The sequence below is a fragment of the Pezoporus wallicus genome, unplaced genomic scaffold (assembly GCF_028554395.1).
Source record: "Pezoporus wallicus isolate ANWC-B61680 ecotype Strahan unplaced genomic scaffold, APGP_CSIRO_Pwel_v1 contig_8000, whole genome shotgun sequence".
Classification (NCBI taxonomy): domain Eukaryota; kingdom Metazoa; phylum Chordata; class Aves; order Psittaciformes; family Psittacidae; genus Pezoporus; species Pezoporus wallicus.
Genome location: NW_026635009.1, coordinates 474,845 through 490,332, shown reverse-complemented (window position 1 = coordinate 490,332; position 15,488 = coordinate 474,845). Strand labels below are relative to the sequence as shown.

The 15,488-nt window shown below is 38.9% G+C and overlaps 1 protein-coding gene across 3 annotated transcripts; it reads right to left on the bottom strand.

Moving 5' to 3' along the window:
- Positions 1–268: 268 nt before the first annotated feature.
- RRN3 (RRN3 homolog, RNA polymerase I transcription factor) lies at positions 269–15,203 on the bottom strand. 3 transcript variants are annotated; one of them, XM_057405182.1, is made up of 19 exons: positions 15,131–15,203; positions 14,843–14,951; positions 14,306–14,362; positions 13,190–13,279; positions 12,973–13,102; positions 12,440–12,499; positions 11,374–11,437; positions 10,849–10,918; positions 9,088–9,186; positions 8,368–8,463; positions 7,801–7,936; positions 6,734–6,864; positions 5,607–5,737; positions 4,609–4,793; positions 3,973–4,081; positions 3,440–3,592; positions 2,291–2,378; positions 1,474–1,649; positions 269–516 (listed from the first exon to the last, which is right to left on the bottom strand). In XM_057405182.1, exons 2-18 carry the CDS (start codon positions 14,933–14,935, stop codon positions 1,491–1,493), a joined length of 1,851 nt encoding a protein of 616 aa, XP_057261165.1. In that variant the 5' UTR covers positions 14,936–14,951; positions 15,131–15,203; the 3' UTR covers positions 269–516; positions 1,474–1,490. The 3 variants fall into 3 exon arrangements, with proteins under 3 accessions (XP_057261165.1, XP_057261082.1, XP_057261249.1); XM_057405099.1 differs by lacking the exon at positions 269–516 and having other exon boundaries at positions 1,281–1,649; XM_057405266.1 differs by lacking the exons at positions 269–516; positions 13,190–13,279 and having other exon boundaries at positions 1,281–1,649.
- Positions 15,204–15,488: the final 285 nt, after the last annotated feature.

The window sequence follows — 15,488 nt, the reverse complement described above, 5'->3', positions numbered from 1 at the left end:
TCACGTCGCTTACATCTTTCTGTAAGATGTGAAGTTCCTGAATCGCACTCCTGGTATTACAACTTGGGGAGTTTCACACAGCCTCACTCTGTAAGTGGCTGACCAAGTTGCTAAAGATGTAACAGTGAAACAAGAGAAGGCAGCAGCTGTCAAAGGATGTTTTCCTTGCTGCTGAGCTGGGAAAGGCTCTTCTATGCCAGGAGAGAATGCAATTTCAGATGTAAATCTATTGTTTATTACTCAGGACTGACAGTAAAGAGAACTCAGCTGAAAAATAAAAACCACCTCTATTTAACCAGCAATGAACAGAACCAACAATGCATTTTGCAGTATCATCCCCCAAACTCATTTTGCAGCCTGTCAGAACAAACATCCTCACTTTGAGAGGCAAAGCACACACACAGATCCTTAGTTACGCACGGATGTGTTTTTTCAAAGCTGTAAGAACTGCAGTTTACATCAGTCTTCCATGGCTCTGAATAAAAATGCTGTCTTCAAAGCCACCAGATTCAGATTCTGAAGAAGGGCAATTAGAGTTCAGTGCCAAATGCAGAACATTTTCAACTAATAACACAATTAACACTTCTTTTTTCCTCACTCTTTATATTCTTACTCAGAAAGCCAACAACCATCAACAGACAAGGAACCTCTGCAGAGGAACTCTACACTGACATGTGGACGACACGAGGACACCAGTGACACCATCACTTCCTTTCTACAAGGGAAGGTTTCTTTTTCTGTATTTTCAGCATTCACATATAAACTTCAATCCCGGAAATAAATATCTGTCTCCAAGTGCTTCATAAGCACCCCAAGAAAACTATCTACAAATCATACATTCAGCTACTCCACCATTTTCAACACTTCCAACAATCATCACTTTCACAAGTCGGAACTTCAATAGCTGGGAAAGTTGTGTGTCAGCTACAGATTATTATTATTCATCTGCGAACATTGTCCACTACCAACTGCCTTTACCAAATACTGTTCTGCAGATCGGAAAAGCTTACGAGATATGTGCAAAGGAATCACTCTCAGACTCGATCCATGGTTCCCTTTGTCATGGGATCATACCATTACTCTGAAATCAGCTCAAAAGCAGTCAGAAGAGTAGAGTCTGAATACTGACAATGGATTCTGGTCCCCACACAGATCAGTAGGAAGACAGACCAGATATTCACCCTGAATACAAAACCTCATAGAGAAACATGAGTAAACAAAGTTTTTTTAAGTCAGGAAAACTATAAAAAAATTCTTCAGTCATAAAAGCCATTTCAATGTGAAATTTGTAAAATATCACCCTATTTATTCTCTAAGCTTTTCTAGCAACATATGACTTTATCATAACATATCTATAGAAATATGATTAAGAAACAATATTTTTTCTTAAATGTAGTTATTTAAGCATTTGCCATTTTGGAAAGTTGAACTGAAGTCTCTTTAAAGAGCAAAACATTGCACACAATTTTCAACCTTTTCACTTCTCCATGTCACTGAGGGTATGGCACATAACAGTCTGGAGGGGAGCCAATGCTGTTCAGCGGGCTCCGGGTATTTGACTCGTAAGAATTCGGAGCAATTCCAACCACGCCATCATTTTGAGGGGTTTCTCCTTTCAAAAAGTCATCATCTTCATCTTTGGAAGTACCCTGAATAAATTGAGAAGGATCAGTGAGAGCAGAAAGATACTCCAGGTCTTGATTAAGATTTTATGTAAATAATGACTGCTGAGACCAACATTTCTAAACTGTTGCAATAATCAGATCTGCTAATCAAAACATAAAGCACCAGTAAACAAAGCTACAACACCATCAAGTATTTTTACATGTGATTACAGGAAGGAAAGGTAAACACACCAGTTGAAGGGCTCAATAGGACAGACATTCTCCAAGAAGGTCAAGAGACTATACAGGAGCCTTAGGAGGACATAATTCAGGATTTGGGTTGTGCTACAATTGTCGTGACTAGTTGGAATGGTAAGAGAATTAGAGGTGCTCTCATTATGAAATATGGGAACTAAATCATATCTACAAAGTGGATTTCCCAGTGACATCAGCATGTCCATATGCTGAATGTTCATAAGCATTCACAGTGCTCCTGTGCTGCCAAACTCTTCTGCAGAAGAGGGGAAAGTGCTCGCAAAGCAAGGATGCATCAATCCTTAAAACTTCTTCATTTCATAGTTTCCCCCTAAATGTTTAGTGTTCCCATATCTACTAAAAATTAATCCTACAATAGAAGCAGCTGACAGATTTGGCAAAAGCTGAACTGCATTTTGATCAGAGATTACCTTTTTAATGGGTTTCTTTAGGTTCTCAAGATCTTCAGCACTCAGCTCTTCCCAAAACTGATAAAAAGGCTCAATGGTCTTCTTTGATCTAAGAAAGGAAATAAAATCCAGTAAGGAACTTATTCAGGAGAAGTCATATGTATTTCATTTTAATAATACAATAGAAAAAGCTTGACATTTTGACAGCCCTCTGTAGTGTTTTACAAGCTATTCAATTAATCCCTATATAATCCCATATTAATCTCATGAATAACTCAATTTTGCTGACAAGTATAAATTACAATTGTTTGTTTGAGTTCTGATACAGTCAGGTCTCCTAATTCTTAGCTGGTTATTTTTCACAGCTACACTATGCTTGCAAGTAAGCATAAATTTATTCCATTTTTTAAAGCAATATGAGTAATGTTATTATCATGCAATTGTGTAAATAAATATATAATTGACAATTTTATGTAGTTTACTGTTGTGTATTAATATAATTAGTAATCTTAATTTGTACACCTAAGAAAGGTCTCCGTTCCATGGAGACGGATTTCTTTGTTGCCCTTTAATACCAAAAAGTGGTTAAAGCATCACAGTGCAAGATGTTCTGAAAAGCTGCAAATAATCCAGTACTCATTAAAAAAGCAAGATATATTAAATGGGGCTTTGAGCAACCCAGTGTAGTGGAAGGTGTCCCTGCCCATTGCAGCGGGGCTAGAACTAGATGAACTCTGAGGTCCCTTTTGACACTAACCATTCTATGAGTCTGTGAAGTCTTGAATCAAAAAGCAAATGAACTCAAGGTGCAAAAAACCCAAAGCAAATGAAAATAAGAAAGAAAATGACACAAAACCACCACAGCTCTAACAAAATATGTATTAGGCTAACGCGGTATTTTAGAAACTGCTTAAAACAAGATAAACAAAAAGTCACCAAACAAGTTAACTAGACCTTCCAGGAAACTGGGTCCTGCTCCTTCTTCATCATACGTTACAGTGGGGATAAATTTCCATTCAAACCTTTGACAATTTCTGATTAAAATATGCTACATGAAAAGTACCAGAGATCAGGGAAGAAACTGAACCATAGAAATAATGACAGTTTCTTACAGTTTTAGTTCATTATTTTCTTCAAGGCAGAAACAAGTCGTTTATTTTTCAACTATACCTTTTGAGTATGTAGGGATCAAAAGGGAAGAAACTGTCAAGTGGGTTGGTGCATGTCTGCACAAGGTCACCCCCACTGCCACTCCGTACAACTGGTAAGAACTGCCGATTGTTCCTCTCAATAATTGTGTAGCAGAACACCAACTGGTATTTCCTTTAAAAAGGTAATAAAGAGAAGAGAAGCATTTCAGAATTTCAGATATTATTAAAGCACAAAGTTATTTTTTAGCATACATCATGTCTATCTTCCTTTCCAACTGCTATAGGGTAAGTATATTCCTCTACACTCCTATAAACATCGCTTTAAGTAGAATCATATCAGCTCCAACACAAAACAGCCAGTTTCATAGTACTGTGGGATTTTATTAAAACTGAACCAGAACTAAACTCATTCCATCTAGAATATGTTGGTGTTATATAAGCTGTCTTAGATAACACTGTGCCTAACAAAACCCATGTTCTAAGTACTGTGCAGGTTTCAGATGCACACACACAAATACCTGTATTTAGCTGAAACTGAAATAAAAGAGATACCTGGTAATGGCAGCAAACAAGTTCACAACAGAGGGTATACAAATCTTCAGTGGGTTTAGCTGACACATGACAATGCGCTCAAAATTTAAACTCTGCAGATAGGACAGACCTTGAAAATAAGAACAATTGACAAGTTTAGGTTATGTATCATACAAGCTGAACTTCATTTCCAAGAATTTCAAGTCTGACCAGCCTGCACACAGCATACCACTTCCTACTCTCTTACAGTAGTTCACTCTCTAGCCCACAGCTTCTTCAGCAGAAAAGTTTCTCTAAGTAACGGTAACCTGCCACAGCCAAGGGTTACTGTGGCAGACACCAAACACAGACACCAAACTTACACACCCAGAGTCATCAAACCAGATTATTAACTGAAGCGTACACAAGCTTTATGAAGCTGGAATTCAAACATGTCCAGTAAGTGGAGCCAGATATCAATGCTGAAGGGTTACTGACATTGTTTTCAGTACTGGAATAAAAAGATTATTAAGCTTGGTAGCCCAAGAAGCATACAAGCCACCTCAATTTATTTAGAGCACAACATAAACTTGCCATCACATACTTGACCATTACAAAACACACCAACAGTAAAATTTGCAAATGAATCCCAATACTATTCAAACCTAATATACTCACCTTTCCTTAAGTTTCCATCCAAAAGTTGCTTATGACGGAAAATAAGCGTATAGAACACTGTCTGACATGTGGAATAAAATGGCCCGTGCAGAGCTACATCACAGTAAACATTAGCCCCTTTATCCTGATTATCAATGTACTTATGTATCCAGTTCACCAGAAGATCCAGGCATGCTTTTACTGTACTATATGGAGAGAAAAAGAAGGTGTAAAAATAGCACCTGAAATGTTAAACAAGTATTCAAGGATCTCAGTGGTTATAAAAACATCAGAAAGAAAATCAATGAGTAAAAAAGGAGATTCTGTTATGAGCTTTCACCTTTATCTCAGCATAAAATGAATCAATGTATCAGCACCCAAAACCCAATCAGTGAAAGCACAAGATGTCAGAAGAGATGAATCCATAAATGCATCTTGCACGTGAAATGCACAGCAAACAATTAGAATCCTGGGCTACAGTAATACAGAGAGATGCCTCCAACAAGTAATTCCAGTATTAAATTAAGTTCAACATTAAAGTTACTGAGCCTGCCCTGAACAGCATAAAAGTTCAGAATGTGTACATAGAAAAGAAGACATTTTCACCCATGTGATTTGTCTCAATACCAGAACACTTGATTTCCCTGTCTCAGAGTCTACATAAAATGCCTAACAGAGTATTAAAAATACGTGCTTCTGAACATCACATACACAGGTATCCATGACTCCGCCTGAAGTCACCATAACCTATCCACACTCAGCATTTCTTGGTAAGTGAAGCCTTAAACAGCAAGTCACAAATCCCAGCAATCTTTACTCTGCATCATGTAAATGCAAAACTGTCCTGGAAACTTCAAGACAATACTAAAATAGTACTGCAGAAAGGACAAACAAGACTACTGACTGGCAAAGCAGCGGGATAGAAGACCAACACCATGTGTGCATCCTGTGAATTCCATACTTAACCTCAGCAATCATTGTAAATTGTTTGCTTTTGCCCATATCTAAAAACAACTTACACAACTGGAATAAATTTAGCTCTTGCCAAGAAGCTGCCAATATAACTCCCAGCAGTCTGCCTGATCACTGAAGCATTGTTTGGATCATGCAGTTTTTTCCAAAGATGGTCTAGAAATGCTTCAGCCAACCCCTGGAAGGAAAATACAGAGAAGTCGTGAGTTGTTATGCTGATGACGCTGTTCAAGTAATAGATTCCTAACTCTCAATTCCTGTAATTTCCATAACCAAACCATTACCAAAAAATCTACCTTTAACTGTAGTAACTACTCCTACACATGATGGAAAAGCATTCTGTTCTGTGTCTTTTTCTATACTTAGTTGTAAAAAGTAAATGGAACCAGAAGCCTCTGAACAAGTCAGGAATACAGCCATAAAAAGTGTGCTACACTTGTGTTGTTCTTGTTATGAAAACAATGGTGGTAAACATGAAGTGGCTGTTCACTGTCTTTTGTAACAGATGTCAGGGACATCCACTGAAAATAGCAGGAAGACAAATTTAGAGAAACAAGAATGATTCTTCCCCTTAAATGGTTATATTGTAAAACTTTTTGCCAGAGAGTTTATGATGCCAAAAATTCACATCAGTACAAAACTCATATTACGAGTTATTTCCTCCTCGAATTTCTCCATCATGGGCTGTTACCATGAAAGAACATCACTGACTCACGAAGTTACCAACTGGTGCTGGAGGCTGAGAGGGTACTCTAGCAAAGCATCATAACATGCTTCCCCATTCTGATATTCTAACACACCCACTATTCACCACTAACAGACAGTATCTTTAAGACAGTTTGGGAATGCTGAAGAAACTTGCTGGAGTGTTCTGTCTTGGGTTCAAGAGTCAAACCGATTCCTGTCAAAGAGGTCTGTTAATCAGGTCCTTTTGCACTAGCTTCAATTCCATCTGGTTGCAGTTTATGAACAACATTGGAAAAGCAAGCACAAAATAAAACTTGAAGAAAGGAGTAACAGAAGAAGAAGAAGACAAAGATACTAATGAATCCTGATGAACTATCTTCAGATTAGAATTACAGCAGAAAGCAACTTCTTTTTTTTTGTAAAGACAGCCAAAAAAGGATGCAGAAATGACAGAAGATGCTGCAGTTTAAAAACAGCTTCTACTCACCAATTTGAAGCTACAGAGGTAAAACATGAAATATTGTACATGACACGAAGCATGGGTTGGTAAAATAAGCTTGTCAAAAACAGAAACCAGATCCCGATACAAATCCTTTGTGTTGCTGATATCCAGCTTGCCTACACAACAAAAAAAGAAAAACTAAAATGAACCATTTCAGGCTCTTTTTTTTTTTTAACTGCCACTGCAAAAGTGGCATTTATAGCTTCCTAAACTACCAAGAAACATGTAAAAGAACTGTCAAGGTGCCTTCTAGGTTTATCTGACATCTAAAAGACATTTATTGGTAAGACCTTCCAGGACTTCAGTTGTACTGCTTTTTACATTGGTGTATATAGAGAGTATCTCTACATGTGTGCTCATGAACACAAGTATAAAACTGGCATACATCCAAACTTTGCAATAACATGTTAACTCAAAAGAGCCAGAAGAAAACACTAAGAAATAAACTACCTGACTCATGCGAAGAAAATACAGCAAAATGGTTTCTAAATATATAAATCTAAGAAATTCAAACCCTTAACTTATCTTAGTTTAAGACGTTTCTTTCAGGTTTTTTCCTATAACACAAGGCCTAGTTGTAGCAATTCCAACTGAGTGACTTGGCTACTTGTTTTCATCTACTTCCAGTCCTTATGACATTGAAAGGATCCATAACTCTAATACTCAAACCAATATAGTACATATAACAATAAAACACTGTGCTTAATCAGAAAGTATTTCTAATCCCCTAAATTTTGTAGCAGAATGAAAAAAACAAAACTCTCTTTACCCTTACACCCTGTAATGCCACAGCTTGAATTCAGTGTCAGATTTGTGTAATCAGTGTCTCCCACCAAAGACTAAACCTTTGAAGTCATAAAAGTACTTTTGCATTCTCTGCCAGTAACAGCAGGCAGAGAGGCAGGAACGCAGACTACAGCCTGCTGACAGCAGAATTATGCTACTAAAGGGTGAGAACTCTATCTTGCAGCAACAGAAAGCAAGAACTCCACTTAGGTTTTTCTTACTTGTAAGCAAAACAATAAATCTGGTTATAGCTCAAGTGTTCTTACCATTCACGTGGCAAACATCTTTAATATAGGAAAACAAGATGGTCATCAAAATATCAAGGCGCTCTGCAAGCGGATGGGCCATTCTCTCACTACTGGAAGAGACAACTTTGTTTCCTTTCCTTTCTTCGTCTTCCTCCTGGCAGATGAAATGGCACATCATAAAGACAGCAACTACAGGAAAAGTGAAACTAAATTTTTCTTTCCGTGATATGCAAAGCTGTGTATTTTTTAAAAGAAAGCAGCATCTAATTATACAGCTTAGTGTAAGGAAATTTTTGTAAACTAATCCAACTACTATGAATTCTTTAATTAGCTTTATGTACAGCTGCTTGTGTTTTTACATAAAGGAACTAATTCACTACATATATGCTGGGAATTTACATTAACAAAGTCAACACCTGCAGAACACATTAATCATTTATCAGCTGTTCAGGTTTCAAGAGCTATGCGCAGTGCAGGAACAACAAAGCAATAATGTATTCCTAGACCATCTTAGCTCACAGCCACATCAAAAGTGAAAATGCTACTACAAAAAAAACCAACTTCTAATAGAGCAAAATAGCCAACCATGTCAAAAAGACCCTCCTCTGTAGATTTCTCCTCATTATCAGAGTTATTAGCATTTTCTTCAGCATCTTCAATATCTTGCTGTGGAGTACTAACCTACAGTTGCAAACAAGAAATTAATTTTTATAAGACCATGGCAATAACATGAAACATTCTGATTATTTATGTAAGAAATGACAACATAAGTCAATTTCTAGACTAGATTTTGTCCTTGACTAAATAAACATTTTAAAAGGGAATTATATGTATGCAGTACACAAGCACACACTCTAAACTGCCTGGAACTTTACCTCCAGAATACAAGCTCCCCCCAGCCTTGTTACCTGCTGAGGTTCTCCAAAATAAAAAGCTTTAATCATTTACAATTCTACCCATCCTGTCTTTTTTAAGGCCGTAAATACTTTTACTTCAAATGGATGATAGAACCTGCAAACCAGAGAGAAACACGTTCTCTGCACATCAGCATTTATCAGTATGAAAGAGTTACTTTGACTCTGGCAGAGAGATTCCATACAGGGTATAACAGTATACATCATACAGTTACCTTCATGTATGGGAACATCTAAGACTGGGAATGAAGCATAAATATGAGTGCTCTTATGATCATGAGCACTACTGCAAGATTCTTTTTGTCAAGCTAAACACTGAAACAGATTTAATTTCCTACTCTGTGTACTTTAACACCAAGATTCCTTAAAAGATGATACAGAACAAACTTACATCCAACTTTAACAGCTTTTCAATAATAAGCTCCAGAATTTGAAGCCTCAGAGTTGGAAGGTACACTGTAACTTGGAGCAGGTTATGAACATAACATTCCTGTAACACAAAATAATTGACATCTATAATAATGTTAACAGAAAGTCTAATTTTTGCCAAGGATATTTAGAAAACAAGTGTCTTAATTTGTTATCTAGAGAGCCAGAAATAGGTTTAAGCAGACTGTATTCAATCTAGAACAAGTTAATGTATAAGCCAAACATCACCTTTAAATTGTTAAGCTGTATTATCATTAACTTCTTAATCTACTATTTCCATGCAAATTTTTTTCACCTACTTTAGACAGAATGAGTACAAACATTCTGTAAGAAAAGTTATTCATTTCCATAGGAGATTATGTCTGTATTTCCTCTAGGAAAACAAAACCAAAAAGCATATTCCTCACTACACCCAGAATCAGCTCTAGTAGAACTGTTTAAAGTGAGACTGAATACATCTTTTATTTCATGTTATCAGAATATACCAACAATTCTAAATTCCACAGGTAAGTCTCATCAGAGTCATTCTGATTCTAACACAAACAGGTTTACAGACAAGTTCTGTGAGTGTGCATGTGCCCAGCCACACATACACACATATATACAAAAGACAACGTTGCAACTTCCATACAGGAAAACTGTCAACTCAGGACATAAAATTAGATAAACTGAAAGCAGGTAAAGTAAAATTAGGTACTGAAGAATACCATAGTCTCTTTGTGAATAGGCATTATAACAGAACCTTTAATTACATGAGCACATATGATTTTTCCACAGGCCATCTGGCTCGCTCAGTACATAAAACGGATATAGTTTAATGAGAATGTGTAAATCAGAAATATTTAACAATGCATGGACCATGTTTTTATTACACTTCATTCAAACCTTACCCTGAAAATACAGTTATGAATTTCTTCACGACTTGCTTCTCACTGAGCTGCTAAATACATAAATAATCAATTTTCTCCTAACACCATGTAGAAGCTCACTCTCCATCCCTATGTTTTACAGGTAGGGAACTGATGTTCAGTTATTTGGATTTTGAACAAACAAATAAACAAAACTCAAAAAAAAAGCAATGTATACAAAGTTATTCAAGCACTTGATGAGTGCAAAACACAGCTCCAACTGAACTTGGCTGGTGGAGCAGGGCTCTGCCGTTCTGTAACATAAAGTGCCAACACATCAAGTTGGAACAAGTAAATATGAAGATCAAACAAGAGCTGTAACCTGTCAAGTTTCCAGCTTGGTTTTCACCACATAAGCACTACACCAAAGATATAATAAAACAACACCCTGTACTACTGGCAACTAAGATTTAACCCATAATGTCCATTGCTTTCTGTCTGCTTATCAAATCCCCTGTTCTTCTGATAAATACTTTGCAGTTTTGACAACAAACGAGACAGGTATCCTACCGTCTCCTCACTCTACAACCCTGAGATTCATCGCCAAAGAGGTCCATCTTGTGCATTGATTAAGAAAGCAATCCTGTGGAAAAGATATGCAGTTATGTCATTAAAGACTAGCATAATGCTTATGCACAAGGAACTTAAGTATGTTTGGACAACCTTATACTAAACATATGCACCCATATATATACAGATAAAAATTACAACACACTTAATCTGCATTAGACACCACTAAATCAGTTGTCATGTTATAAAGTATACATTAAAAAAAAACAAATGAACCAATAAATAAAAATATTCACAGCTCTTACCAGAGTTCTTTCTGATTTATTAAAGAAAGGAAAGTTTTCCACAAGTATTGGCATGAGAAACTGTGGTGTCCTGCAATTTAAAAAAAAAGCAAGAAGCACTAGGTTATTGCCACAAGAGCAAATATTTAAAGCTGCAGCACTCTCAAGACAGATTGGAATAAAATGAAGTTACTGTCAAGTAAGATTAAGTAATTGTATAAAATCTGGTTTTTGCAAGGATCACCAAACAGGTAATAAGTGGCAAACATTCACTGTGGACCTTTTAGAAGCAACTTCAAATGTATTGCTATGAACACAACTTTCCCTGCTTCCAATTTCCATTAACAGGATTTTCAGCTGCAGATACATACGGAAATTTTGTAATGACTGGATACAGCATTCCATCAATTAGTGACTATTAGGAAAAATCATGCAATGAAACTTATACTTCTGATTAAGAGAAAAAAAAAAACAACTAATTAATCAGTTCACGAGCTTTAAATCTGCAAGGAAAGGGCATACAAATCCATGGGATTATATACTTACGAAGGAACATATCTTGCAACAGTTTGCAATGCTCTATGGCATGTATTAAAGTTTTCAGAAAGGTCTAGAGAAACAAAAAAAAGTGCTGTTACGCATTTGGTTACAGAAAACTAAATCAGAAAACAGCAAAAACTGCTCATATCAATCAATACTTGGAGTATTGCATGCAGTTCTGGTGTCCTCAACATAAAAAGGACATGGAACTGTTGGAACAAGTCCAGAGGAGGGCCACAAGGATGATCATTGGACTGGAGCACCTCCTGTATGAAGATAGGCTGAGAAAGTTGGGGCCGTTCAACCTGGAGAAGAGAAGGCTGTGTGGAGACCTCATAGCAGCCTTCCAGTATCTGAAGGGGGCCTATAGGGATGCTGGTGATGGACTATTCATTAGGGACTGTAGTGACAGGACAAGGGGTAACAGGGCCAAACTTAAAACAGGGGAAGTTTAGATTGGATATAAGGAAGAAGTTCTTTACTGTAAAGGTGGTGAGACACTGAAATGGGTTGCCCAGGCAAGTTGTGAATGCTCCATCCCTGGTGGTGCTCAAAGCCAGGCTGGACAGAGCCTTGGGTGGCATGGTTTAGTGTGAGGCGTCCCTGCCCATGCAGGGGGGTTGGAACTAGATGATCTTAAGGTCCTTTCCAATCCTAACTACTCTATGAACTGTTAATTCATATGAATCAATTTATTAATCGATATTGATTTTAGCTGAGCTTACCCCAGGCAGACAACCACAAAAAGACCCAAGAATCCCTCAAACTACCTAGTTTTCTTGAGGGAAATAAAATGGAAAACAACTCCTACATTTTCTTTGACTTTGAAACAATCTAGGACTAGGAATGTTCTCCTGTGCATTCAATCTTATTCCTACAGATACTGCATCAAGAATATTCTGAAAGTAAATGGAGTGCGTCACACCCCACTGATTCAAGTACAAGAAAGTCTCTGACTTGGAAATTTATGGATTTAATGTTTTTTTGCAAAATAGGAGCAGTATGCATTGTATAATTCTTTACTAAAGGTATTACAGCAGCATATATAAGCCATGCTTTTTTTTATACTCACTTTCATCATCATCATCAGAATCTGAAATATCCACATCATCTTCTCTGATTGTTATTCGAGCTAGCAAAAAGTGAAATATCAAAATTATACAAATATTACAGGCAACAGTTTCAATGTCAAATCAACCACACTGGACAACAGTCTTCATCGAGACTAAAACATTAAAATTATCCAAAACAACTTCTAAAATTAGCAGAAGCTCATAGAAAAGACTGTTTTGTTCACAGAACCAGAAGGCTCTTAAGAACATCAGACATGATCCTCGCTTCAGCTTTTGTTCTTTGGCAGTAACATTATACAGTTCATCCCTTTCCAAGACATCTCCATAAATGGGGTCTGCACGAGCAACTAGAGTATGTCCTCTAACATCTAGATACAGAAAACCGCGTATCACAATTCAGCTATTCAAGTTAATCAACAGAATAAGAAAACCAACCCAGTAATTAGTTGTCATGCACTGTATTTATACAGAATTTATCCAGGAAAGGCATTTTGATACTCAAAGAAAGAAGACTGAGGGAAAAGCAACTTACGGGGGACAAACTGCAATACAATCATCCGGAGGCATGGCCGAAGATGGACAGTTTGTGCTGACACCAGATTGCCAAGAAAACCCAGATATTCCTCCACTACTTCACGGCTTCTTCTCAACCATGGCAGCTTCTGAAAGTAAGCAAAGACCAAGACGTCAAAGAAAGATGTTTTGAGTACTAAACTCTTTATCTTCCCATATAACAAGCAGATATTTACCAGCAAAACGTTGACCAGTTGTTCACGCTCTTTGGTCAAATATATAACAGACGCTCGAAATTCATGCAGCCAGTTAATGATCTGGGCATCCTTAAAATAAGCAGGAGAAAAAAAATACATAGTATTACCTATTACTAGAAAATAAAATCTATAAAAGTCAAAGACTGTAAATAGAAATCTTTTTCAAATGAACATGCAAGGAATGTCTTTAAGCTGAAAACTGGTGTCCTCACCAATGAAATTTCTTGAATGCGAGAATGGATACGAATTCCTATACCAACAGCCTGTCTGGAAGACTGAAGTTACAGTCCAAGCAAGCCATGCAAACCTCACTCACATAGAACACCACTGTAAGAAACAGCATCCAGTCCTAATTTTCATTTCTTCTTGTGCTAGTTTAAGCAAGACGGACATTCAAGTCTTGAAATAAGAGATACTGAAACAGTAGCAAATCAACACAGAAATTTTACACTGATTTTGCCTGGACACTTCACAAGGCCTCCTAAATACTAATTATTTTACTAAATGTCCTCTTTGAAGAGAAAAGAAACTCCATACGTATTATACTTTCCACAGTACTCTTCTCACAGCTTTGTGGTTTAATTAAGGGGGGACGACACACACAGACCAAAAGGAAAAGCAAATGTAGTTGCTACTTACAGCTATCCACAAGAGCCACGAAACAGTACTTCTGGGTATAAATACTAAACGCATACATATTTCACTACCTAATTAAAAAAGCTTTCTGTGAGAACAGGAGAATGTAAAAATTCAGGCCGTGTGAGTCAGAAACTTTGGTTTGATCTACAGAAGTATCTGCAGAAATAAGTGTAAATGACTAGAAAGATGGTACCTGAACAAAGACCCTGTCACAATGCAGAAAGTTTATCACTCTAAAGCAAAGGGTCAGTAAGCATGAGACACCAGTTATCAACATCCTATAAGATACATATGCGTATAAACAGATTTTTTTTTTTTCTTTTTTTTTCTGACACTTTCCACAAAGCAAAAAGCTGTTAAATGCAGCTAAATGTTTAAAGCAAAGGATCCGGGTAAGCACCAGAACAACCTGCCCAATGACTGACTATACTAAACATCTTACTCAAGAACTCCCACCTTGATGTCTGGATCTGACAGCTGATGCTTCAACAACTCAAAATCCGTGGTCTCACCCTAGCAAGGGAAAGAAAAACAAGTAAATAATACCCGTATTTTCTGCAGAAAAAGAAGATAAGTTGCACTACCTCTGAACAACCTCATGTCAAACACTGACATGAAGAATACAAGTAAGAGAGAAAGATCAGAGAAGGCTGAAGCAGCAGTTACAGAGTGCTGTCCCTGTAAGACAACTGAGGCAGCTGGGTCGGTTTTAGCTGTTCCCTTGCAGACATAGACGCTATCCCTCTGTACCCTTTGGCGTTAGCCAACTCCACATCAGCCCAGGACGCCACTCAGTTGACTCACAGGGGAACCTTTTCACTCGCACAACAGCACCGCCTGGCACAAGCCTCCGGCACTCACCCGCCCTCAGGTTTTCCCCCTAAGCCCTCAGACACGGTCTTGTGCAAGACGAAACGAGACCTCACAGCGAAATGCCACCGGGCACTGCCGCACCGGCACCGCACGCGGGCGGCAGTGGCGGGCCCAACTCACCTTCTCGTACTTCATCAAGATATCCGTCAGCGTCCCCCCGAATCGCACCGTCTTCTTGGGCGGCGAGCTGATGAACTCATCCCCTCCCAGCATGGTCACGGCCCCGCGCCTGAGGAGAGGTGAAACCGCGTGAGCACCCGCGGGCTTCACCCCGACCACCCTCAGGAGCCCGGCCCGCCCGGAGGCCACCGGCCGACACCCCCTCTCCTCCGCGGACAGGCAGGAGACTCCCCCCGCTTCCCAAGCTGCGTCCCGGCCCCCCGAGGCCCCGCCGCTCCCCTGCCTTACCTTGACCGTGGCGGCAGCGCTCGCCCTGTTACCGGAGCAGGCGCCTCCGCGCGCCGCGCCCCTCGCGTGGCACCTGCCCGTGCTGCCACATGCCGCTCCCGGGCGGAAAGGGCGCGCGACCGGCCGGAAGCGGAGAGCACGCTTCCCTTCAAACCATAGAGATGAGCGGCTGGAAAAGCCGCCGCTATGCTGGCCGCGCATCGGTGGTGCGGGAGGACCGAGGGGAGGGTGGGGGATTGCGAACAGCGCCGTTCCAATTTTACCACGGACGGCTGGAGAACGGCAGCACGGACAGCCCCGCGCCGACAGGCGACGGGTACCGGTGGTCAGCGCCGAGCAATGAGTGCGGGCCTCGAAC